Source organism: Pteronotus mesoamericanus, unplaced genomic scaffold (assembly GCF_021234165.1).
Source record: "Pteronotus mesoamericanus isolate MK-2021 breed Mesoamerican mustached bat unplaced genomic scaffold, CSHL_Meso_final scaffold_636, whole genome shotgun sequence".
Classification (NCBI taxonomy): domain Eukaryota; kingdom Metazoa; phylum Chordata; class Mammalia; order Chiroptera; family Mormoopidae; genus Pteronotus; species Pteronotus mesoamericanus.
The window spans coordinates 2,469,196-2,479,991 of record NW_026555324.1 but is presented as its reverse complement, the minus strand read 5'-3'; the positions used below and the strand labels follow the sequence as shown (position 1 = coordinate 2,479,991).

Genomic DNA, 10,796 nt, shown 5'->3' with positions numbered 1-10,796 from the left:
ATGGTACCTTATTTGTTGATAGCACAGATCACTATGCACAATTATCTTCTTGTGTGTGGATTTTTTTTAATCCCCCACTAAAATGGGAGCCCCTTATGGGCATGGGACCATGTATGTTCCCATTTTCAGATGAGGAGACTGAGGCTCAGGGCAGTTTAGAAAACTGAGTCATCCTGCATCGGCCTGCCCTAGAACCCAAGCTCCTGGCTTCTCAGCCAGGGGTCTGAAACTCAAATAATCTCCAGGGGCCAGGATGGCAATATAAATGTCCAAAGCCACCAGTGGCATGGTGTGAGAGTGTCTGTCCACTCTAGGGCCTCTCAGGCCGATGTTTTTACATTAAAAAAAAATAATACACTGTACTTTTAAAGTAGTTTTAGATTCATGGTCAAATTGAGTGAAAAGTACAGAGATTTCCCATATCTGCCCCCTGAACCTGCCCCACTATGGACAGCCCACACCGCAGTGGTGCATTTGGTACCATCGATGAAGCTACATTGATACATCATCACCCAGAGTCCACAGTAGCATTTGCTCTTGGTGTTGTACATGCTGTGGGTTTGAACAAATGTATAATGGCATATATCTACCATTACAGTATCATACAGAGTAGTTTCATGGCCCTAAAAGTCCCATGAGCTCTGCCTATTCATCCCTCCCTGCCACCTAACCCCGCCAACCCTTGATCTTTTTACTGTCTGCCTAGTTTTGCCGTTTCCAGAATCAGAATCATATGGTGTGTATGCATTTAGCAATATACATTTAAGGTTCCTCCATGTCTTTTCATGGCTTGCAAGCTCATTTCTTTTCAGTGCTGACTACATAACTATTCCATTGTCTGGATAGATGTACCACAATTTATCCACTCACCTGTGGAAGGACACGTTGGTTTCTTTCAGAGGGGCAGGCACGGCTCAGTGAGGACGGGTGAAGGCGGGGTGAGGTGGGCCCCGTAGGCGAGGCCCTGGCAGCAGAACCGGCCAGGCAGGTGTGCCGGCCCAGGCAAGCATTAGACGGGTGGGTTGTGGCAGGATTTCAGAGACCAGGGGTGCTCTTCCCTGAGAAGAGACCAGGCTTTGCTGCGGTGGGGGTGGGGTGGGGAGCTGGTGGCTCCTGGGGTCCTTGGTGGGGGCTGAGCTGAGATCCCTCCTAATGCCTCCACTGGGATACAGTAGTGAGCAATAGTACCCAAGCTAACGTTTTTATGGGGCTCTCACTGCATGTCTCAGCTCTGTTTAAATGGTTGCTTTCATCCTCAACAACATCTGTCAGAGCAGGCAGCTATTACCGCCATTTTACAGATGAGGCCACCAAGGCTCAGAGGGGCAGCAATTCAACGGAGTCTGGCTCCAAAACCCCAACCCTTAACATTTCCATGAGGGCTGGGCAGATGGACAGACAGGGTTCCTGCCTTCCTGGAGCTGGGGGTCTGGGGCAGAGACATACAACAGGCCAGAAGAATAAATAAATAAATAATCAAGGCGATGTCAGATGGTGCAGGCTGCCATGTGAGGTTGCGGAGGAGGGAGACGGATCAAGGCAGGCCTCTCTGAAGGAGGTGACCAGCTGGGAAAGGCTGGAAGAAGGGTGTTACAGACAGACTAATTCCCAAGTGCCAAGGTCTTGAAGTGCGTGAGGAACAGGGAGGATGCTGGTGGGGCTGGGAGGGAGTAAGGCAGCCAGAGAGGAGAGCAGCACCAAGGAGAGGCTGTGCTGGACCTCGCGGGCCCCGAGGAGGACTTGGGCTCTGACTAAGAAGGCCACAGGGAACCGTGGTAGAGTTTGGAGCAGGAGAGGGGTGTGATCTGAGTTATAAGAACTGTGGCTGCGGGATGGAGGCACAGAGGCGTCCAGGAGGCTTCTGACGTCTGCCCCAGTCTCTAGAGCCTGAGCCCCTTGTGTCCCTGTCTATGGGAAGGAGACACCTGGAGGTCGCAGGAGTGGCAGCTGCTGGGCTGGGACCCTGCCGGAAGAGTCTCCCTCCCCTGCTTAGGGGGCTGTAGGAGGTGAGATTGCCACTTGGGAGGTGTGAAGAACCCATGGGTGTGGCTTCCCTTTGCAGAAGGGGTCATTTATGGAGCGCCTGCTGTGTGCAGGGGTGGGGGTGGGGGTGAGGGACATGCGTCTGTCCAGTGTAGGGATTCTTCAGGGCTCCATTGACTAAGAGAATCATAGGGAACGATGGTAGAATTTGGAGCAGCAGAGGGGTGTGATCTGAGTTGGTCCTCACTGCTGTGGGGCGCCCGCGGCACACAATCTTTACCGCCTCCGCGCTGCCCCCCCCCCGCCACTGCCCACCATTGGCCCCCACTGGCTGTGCTGCCTCGAGAGCTTCAATTGTTCAGAGCAAGCAGGAGCGATTGTCTTCTCGAAGAACAGCAGGGACAGGAGCTGGTAGGGGTCTGCATCTACTAAGTGGGACCTGTGTGATTGTGCAACCATTTCTGCATGGCTGTGTTAGTGTGGGAGCATGAAAACCTTTGTGTCTGCTTCTCTGCGAGCTACTTCTTTTCAGCCTCAGTTTGCTCATCTGTAAATGGGGACTAAGGGAAGAGTTGTGCAACCTGATCTGAGTCCCTCTTGGTCCCTCCCCTGTGGGAGGGCATCCAAGATCCACACCAGTCCCAGCTTCTCACTCACGACCCCTGGGGCACCCTCCCCCTACCCTCAGCTGGCTGAGGCTGAGGCCACCCAAGCAACAGGAAGCTGGGCAGCCAGGCCCAGCCCCTCTTCTGGGCTGTGTGAGGGTGAGGGAGCTGGGCCTAGTTGGGAAGTTCCTGGGAACTGGGGGGTAGAGGGGTGCAGGGCCAGCTGGGACTGGCCCGCAGGAGGAAGGGCGGCCTGAAAGAGGCGTGGGAAAGTGACACAGACAAAGCCACACACAAATAGTCAGGGAGAATCAGAGATGGAGACTCAGAGAAAAGAGATGAGAGACAGAGAAAATGAGGGAGACTTTCACTTTCGGATTCATTTGCCCGCCCACTCAGGGGATACTTATCGGGCACCGGCTTTGTCCTGGCAATGGCCACGACAGATGAAAATCCTCACCCCTGTTGTGCTGACAGTTTAGCGGGAACTCAGCCCAGAAACACCATAGATGAGTAAATACCATCCTCTGGAGCAATAAGGGGTAACCAAGGGGGCACGCGATCCAGATCTTCCTCATCTAGGAGGTGGGGCAGAAACTCCCAGCAGAATCCCGCCTGCACCTTGCCCTCCCCCTGCTGCCTCACACCTGGCGCGGGAGCTGGGATATCAGGACAGGCTGGAACCTATCCGCTAAGTGAAGAGGACTCAGACTGTGGCCGCCCCTGCGGAAGGCCCTTCCTAACCTGCGTTGATGTGTTCCCTCTGCCCGACCCGGCGTCCTTGTGGTGGAGCCCAGGAGGGTCAGTTGAAGGTAAGTGGAAAGTGGAAGGGGTCAGTGCCCAGAAGGCCAAGAATAGACCAGACAGGTTCCCTCTGTTGGGGGTTTGGGAGGAGAGGCTTGGGGTCCTGCCACCCCCTGGTAAGAACCCTCCCCTTCCAGGGTCTCTGGGTCCTCCCACCGCGACGGAGCATCCCAGAGAGAGCAGCCCAGTTCTGGAGGGGGCAGCCGAGGGCTCCCCGGTGCCAGTCGCCACCAGGTTGCGCTCCAGTGCTGCGGCGGGTGGCACAAGCTGGCAGCTAGGGGCTGGGAGCCACAACCCATAAGGCGGGGCAATTGCTTGCTTCTCGGGACCTGAGCTTTAGGGACCCACCCAGCGCTACTCTCCACCCCCTCTCCAGGCTCCAGTCCAGCCCTCAGAATCGCATCTGATCTCTGGGCTCCGGGCTGCAGGACTGGGTCGAGAGCAAGACCAGGGCGCAGGGTGAGTGCATAGCACTGGGTCCTTGGGGCGCGGGGGACTTGGTCTGGCCCGGAAAGGTTACCCTGTCCATTACCCGGGTCCCCTTGCTTGGCGTTCCTGGGCCTTTTCCAGAGGCCTCTAGGGAGGACAAAACCAGGGAGTCCCCAGCCAGATACTGGCGTGGGTTGAGGGTGGGGGTGCCTGGAATCCTCAGCCCTCGCCCTCTCTGGGCCACTCCACTGCAAGTCTGCCTGAGTACTGCTGCCACGCCAGCCAACACCAGGCAGGAGGTGCAGAGGTGAAAGCCTGTTCGCACGCAGAGTCCCCATCAGGGCGAGAGCACCCCATGACTGCGTGTATTTGATGCCCCTTCCCCCAGAGTGGAAGATTCCCTGACTCTGTGAGTCTGTGTTTGCGCCTTGTTCCCTGTGTGCAACTGAAGCTGTCTGGCATGCATTTGCTCCTGCCAAGTCTAAATAAGCCCGTTGCCCTCCCCAGGCCTTAGTTTTCTCATCTACTAAGTGGGACCTGTGTGATTGTGCGACCATTTCTGCATGGCTGTGTTAGTGTGGGAGCATGAAAACCTTTGTGTCTGCTTCTCTGTGAGCTACTTCTTTTCAGCCTCAGTTTGCTCATCTGTAAATGGGGACTAAGGGAGGAGTTGTTGAGGGGATTAAAGGGTGCAGTCACAAGGGAAGCCGAGAGAAGTGTTATTAAATTTTAATGGCATGTGTGTCCCTTTGCAAAAGCCTATCCATGCGATGTGGATCTTGTCTGTTGCCTTCAGGTTCTGCTTCTGGAAAATGGGCAGATAGGCTTAGCTTTCTTATGGGGTTTTGCAGTGGATGAAGGGGTTCGTGCAGGAAAAAACCCCTCAGGATTCAAGACATGCAGACTGCGGGGCTCAGGGCTCCAGGCTGGATGTGGGTGGAGGCTGTGAAACTGTGGCCTGTGTCACTGGGTGTGAAATCCGGTCCTCATGTACTTGGGTTTGTGTCTCTTTGTCCATGGTGAATGTATTTTTGTGTTTCCCTGATGACTGTATTTTTGCCCTAGTTGGCAGCTGTGTTTAAATGTCCTTGTGGATGTGTCATTGTATTTATGTGCCCCTTTCTGTGTGCGGCTGTATTTGTGTGCATTCTGTCTGTTTATGGTTGAATATGCTTCTGAATATCCCTGCTTGTGTGTTAGTTATGAGTATCCCTCAGGAACTATAGGACTGTATCACCCTGTCCCCTGTCTCCATGGCCAGCCCCCTACCATCTGGAACCCCCCCACCCCCCCCACCCACCCCCACCCCGCTCGCTCTCCAGGGTACCTGTGGGGTGGAAGGGAGGAGGTTAGGGCCCCTTTCCCACTACTTTGGGATCCGTGCCTGCGTCTGCAGGCCGTGAGGACGGTGTGCGCCCAGCCTAACACTGCATGGGCCTCTCCGCAGCCTTGGGGCAGGTGGCCCATGGAGTCGGGACTGCTGCGGCCTGCGCCAGTGAGCGAGGTTATCGTCCTGCACTACAACTATACCGGCAAGCTCCGCGGAGCCCGCTACCAGCCCGGCGCGGGGCTGCGCGCCGACGCCGTCGTGTGCCTGGCGGTGTGCGCGCTCATCGTGCTGGAGAACTTGGCTGTGCTGTTCGTGCTCGGACGCCATCCGCGCTTCCATGCGCCCATGTTCCTGCTCCTGGGCAGCCTCACATTGTCGGACCTACTGGCTGGCGCTGCTTACGCTGCCAACATCCTTCTGTCAGGGCCGCTCACGCTTCGTCTGTCGCCTACGCTCTGGTTCGCTCGAGAGGGTGGCGTCTTTGTGGCGCTAACCGCGTCCGTGCTGAGTCTCCTGGCCATCGCGCTGGAGCGCCGCCTCACCATGGCGCGCCGGGGACCGGCGCCCTCCTCACGTCGGGGGCGTACGTTGGCGCTGGCGGCCACCGCCTGGGGCGTGTCGCTGCTCCTTGGGCTACTGCCCGCGTTGGGCTGGAATTGCCTGGGCCGCCTGGACTCCTGCTCCACCGTCCTACCCCTCTACGCCAAGGCCTACGTGCTCTTCTGCGTGCTCGCTTTCCTCGGCATCCTGGCTGCCATCTGTGCGCTCTACGCGCACATCTACTGCCAGGTGCGCGCCAACGCGCGGCGCCTCCGGGCGCGCCCAGGGGCTGTTGGGGGCCCCTCGAGGCAGGCGCGCTGTGCGCCGCGCTCGCTGGCCCTGTTGCGCACTCTCAGCATAGTGCTCCTGGTCTTTGTGGTTTGTTGGGTTCCCCTTTTCCTGCTGCTCTTGCTCGACGTGGCTTGCCCAGCGCGCGCCTGCCCGGTGCTCCTGCAGGCCGACCCCTTCTTGGGCCTGGCCATGGCCAACTCTCTTCTGAACCCCATTATATACACGCTCACCAACCGTGACCTGCGCCACGCGCTCCTGCGCCTTGTCTGCTGCGGCCACCGCCTCTGCGGCCGAGGTCCGAGAGCCTCCCGGCGATCCGGGAGCGATGCTGGGGCTTCGGACGGCCTGCACCGTTGGCTGCCCCCCGGCCTGGATGGCAGCTCTAGCCCCATTGAGCGTTCGTCGCCGCAGCAGGACGGGCTGGACCTCAGTGGCTCTACTGGCGCACCTACAGCCGCTGGGACCCTGGGACCCGCACCAGCCACAGACTGACGCCCTGTCGCCCACCACTTTCACTCCCTAAGAGCTGTTTTGCAGACTTTTTCTTTTTAAGTGATGGAATTTATAGGAAAACCAGCCAAAGATGGTGTAGAGAGAAGAGACGCTGGGAAGGTACCTTACTGGTGCTAAACCACACAACAGTGAACAAAGACAAAAAACGCTGCCCTTGTGGAATTGACATTCTGGTGAGGACACAGGAGATACTGGAGTGAAGAAATAAATGGAGATAGTTACAGAGACAACACAATGATGTGATGGTGGTTAGAGGAAGACTCTCTGCAGAGTTGGTGACATGTGATGTGAGCTGAGATGTTATTGTCCTGGGAACACTTGAAGCAAGAGCATTTTCTGTGAAGGAACAGCAGGTGCAAAGGCCCCGAGGCTGAAACGTGCCTATGTGTTCTGTGAAAAGCAAGGATCCGGGTGCAACCGGAGCAGTGGTGGAGGCAAGAGTGGGAGGAAACAAACACAAGGAGATGACTGGGCAGAACACTTGGGCCCTTGTGAGCTCAGGGGAGGACTTCCTTATTGCCCTAAGTGAGATGGGAGCCATGGGAGGTTCCAGATAAAGGAAGGACTTGACTTGGTTCAGGTGTTCACAGTTCTCTGAAGTAAATGTGGTAGCTAGTACAAGATGAAGGTGACTGTGACTGCACTGGCCTAGGGGAACAGTGATGGGGACTCAGACCATGTGAATTCTGGACAAGTTTTGGAAACAGCAGAATTACTGAGGAATTGAGTGTGGGAATGAGAAAGGAGTCAAGGACAGCTTTCCAGTTTAGAGGAGAGGACACCAAACAAGGCACCCTACAATTTGACTCAGGGAGACTCACTCAGCCAATTCTTAGCTGAAACAGGATTTCTTTGAGAGTGGTGTCAGATCCTTCATAAAAAATAAAAGTATAATAAGAACAATTACATTGCCCTGGCTGGTGTGGCTCAGTGGATTGAGTGCCGGCCTGCGAACCAAAGGGTCGCTGGTTCGATTCCCAGTGTAGAGTACACGCCTGGGTTGCAGGCCAGGTCCCCAGCAGGGGGATGCACGAAATGCAACCACACATTGATGTTTCTCTCCCTCTCTCTCTCCCTCCTTTTCCCTCTCTAAAAAATAATAAATAAATAAAAATCTTTTAAAAAAATTAAAAAAGAAAAAGAACAATTACAGTTTATTGGTCCATCCAGTCATTTCACACTGGTAGGCCCAAGACACACCTTTCACTTTTACTGCAACTTTACTTGGTGGGCTTCCTCACCTCATTCTACAGGTGAGGGAACTCCAATGCAATGACTGCCTCGCCCCAGTGCCTGAGCCAGGCTCACTAGCCCAGGCTGTCGCCTGCAGCGGTGCAGGCCTGGTGCCTGGCTCCTCCGGAGGGGTCTGCATTCTCGGCTGGGGGCAATACCAGGGCCTCATTTGTGCCCCAAGAAGGCTACAGACGGGCCGGTCACCGGACCATCACTGGCTGTCCCCAGGCGCATTCCTGACCCCTGTGATGTGGAGCTGGCGCAGGGGACAGAGAATTCAGACTGGGATTCGCCCCCTGTCGGGAGACATTGAAACTGCAGGCAGCCGCAAAGAGCAATGTGTTTTGAGGGTGCTGACCCCGTCTGGGAGCCTCAGGCCACCCCACAGGCCACACGCATGGGAAACCAACCTAATTCTTGGAATACAAACAGACTCAAGCCTGGGGTAACAGCCCCAGGACACTCCCAGGACTGGACCCAATTCCCTACACGGCCTGGTGCCCCTAACCTCAGGCTCCTTCAATCTTCCAGGGGATCCTGAAGCTCACCCTATTATTCGGTTGCTTAATGAGGTGTGATGGTAGATTTATTCACTTATTCACATTTCATAAAACTCAGAAAGCACTAGTTACCCTTCTTGGACATGACCATGGTGGAGATTCCTGGGAAATTTCCAGAGCTATTCTGTGAATAAATGAGCTGAAATGTAAATATATCTTCTCTCTTTTTACAGTTTCAATGCTGCTCTGCATCTTGCTTTGTTCACTTAATAGTTCATCTTGGGAATTGTTGCCTATCTACAGATTTTGGACTGTCTGGCTGCCTTAGTCTGCTCAGTTTGCCATAGCCTGGGTGGCTGGTACAAATTTATTTCTCACAGGTGAAGGCTGAAAATCCAAGGTGAGGGTACCAGCATGGTTGGGTGCTGGTGAGGACTCGCTTCCTGGCTGGAAGTCAGTCCCCTTCTCGCTGTGTGTTCTCATGTTGTAAAGAAATCGAGAAGTTCTCTGGTGTATCTTCTTCTTCTTCTTCTTCTTTTTCTAAATCCTCACTAGAAGATGCATTTATTGATTTTAGAGAGAGAGGAAGGGGGAGAGAGAAGGAGTAACATCGATCGTCTGCCTTCCGTATGTGTCCCAACCAGGGATGGAACCCAACAACCCAGGTATGTGCCTTGACCACTTGGTGTATGGAGACAATGCTCCAACCAACTGATCCACCTGGCCAGGGTCCTGGTGTGTCTTCTTATAAGGGCATTAATACCCTCGTGGGATCCCCACCCTCAGGACCTCATCTAAACCTAATCAATTCAGTCCATACCACCTGTTCTTTCTTTAAAAAAATACCTATTTTATTGATTATGCTGTTGCAGTTGTCCTATTTTTTTCTCCCCTTTATTCCCCTCCACCCTATAATCCCCTCCCACCAGCATTCCGCTGCCTTAGTTCATGTCCATGGGTCATACATATATGTTCTTTGGCTTCTCCATTTTCTATACTATTCGTAACCTCCCCCTGTCTATTTTGTACTTACTATTTATGCTTCTTATTCCCTGTACCGTTTTCCCCATGCTCCCCACTCTCCCTCTTCTCTGATCTGCATTTCTGTGATTCTAAAATAACATTTTAGCTCTGGATGGTGTGGCTCAATGGATTGAGCACCAGCCTGCTAACCAAAGAGTCACCAGTTCGATTCCCAGTCAGGGTACATGCCTGGGTTGTGGGCCAGGTCCCCAGCTGGGCGTGTGCGAGAGGCAACTACACATTAATGTTCCTCTCCCTCTCTTCCTCCATTCCCCTCTGTCTAAAAATAAATAAAAAAAATCTTTTTAAACATAACGTTTTAAAACATTGAGGTAAATATTAATATAGAAAATGTCTTGCTCCTTTTCACTGACCACATAGTATTTTCTAGCATGGATGTGCCACCGCTTATTACACTAGGACCCTATGGAGGGATATAGGAATTGAGTCCAATTCCTTGCCTTTATGCACAACTCTGCAACACATATCATGTACATACATGCTCCTCATGTGTGCAAGTGTACCTTGGATAAATCTCTACAGGTGGCACCGCTAGGCCACAGGGCTTGTAGGATTGATTTTGAGATATGAGAGGTTACTTCAAGGAGAGTGCGAGTTTCCCCCACATCCTTGGCTACTCCCTGTATTCAAGGATGGTAACATATCCCCCTTCTCTGGGGTGTTCCAGAACCATAGACTCAGGCAACTGAGAAAATGGTGGGAAGGGGGGGACTCCATCCTATCTTCTGCATGGGTTTAATCCCAGGCCCTGAGCAAGGGCTTTGAATTCTCCAAATTTACTCTGGAGGCTGGCAGAATCCTTTCTTAGACCAACATCTCTTCAGCCTAGTGTTCCTGTTATTCACTTAGCATTATATAAAAATAACCTTAAACCCATTTATTAGAAGTTAACTTTATGCCCTGGATGGTGAGGCTCACTGGTTTGAGTTCCCGCCTATGAACCAAAGATCCCCGGTTTGAGTCCCAGTCAGGGCACATGCCTGGGTTGTGGGGCCAGGTCCCCAGTAGGGGGCGCGCGAGAGGCAACAACACATTGCTGTTTTTCTCCCTCTCTCCCTCCCGTCCCCTCTTTCTAAAAATAAATGAATAAAATCTTTTTTTTAAAAGTTAACTTTATATCATAAAGAGCATAAATCACAAATCAGTATCCCTTGCCATGAAAAAATAGCAATCGTTAACATCTGTTGGGAGCTAAGCATTCCCATTTAGCGCTTCCAGCAGGTAGTTGCTACCATTATCATTTCATTCAGTGGGAGGAAACTAAAGCATAGAGAGGTTAAGTTACAGGCCCACGCGCGCGCGCACGCGCGCACACACACACACACACACACACACACACACACAGCTAGAGGGTGGCAGAGCCGGGGTTTGAACCCCCGTAGGGGAGTTCCACAAGCCTCTAGATAGGAGATAACTAAAATTAAAAACAAAGGAACCCCAGCTAGATTGATACTTCTAGCTGGATCCTGCCGCCGCTGGACAGTGAGGCCTGCGTGAAAGGGAGAAGAGCAAGTGGTGGAGAGC

The 10,796-nt window shown here is 53.4% G+C and overlaps 1 protein-coding gene across 1 annotated transcript; it reads left to right on the top strand.

Annotated features, from left to right (window-relative positions):
• The first annotated feature begins 5,286 nt into the window (after positions 1-5,286).
• S1PR5 (sphingosine-1-phosphate receptor 5) lies at positions 5,287-6,474 on the top strand. Its single transcript, XM_054562066.1, has one exon. It carries the CDS (start codon positions 5,287-5,289, stop codon positions 6,472-6,474), a length of 1,188 nt encoding a protein of 395 aa, XP_054418041.1.
• The last annotated feature ends 4,322 nt before the right edge of the window (positions 6,475-10,796 follow it).

Coding starts and splice junctions, on each gene's coding strand:
- S1PR5 (XM_054562066.1), top strand. CDS start 5,287: ATGGAGTCGGGACTGCTGCGGCCTGCGCCAGTGAGCGAGGTTATCGTC.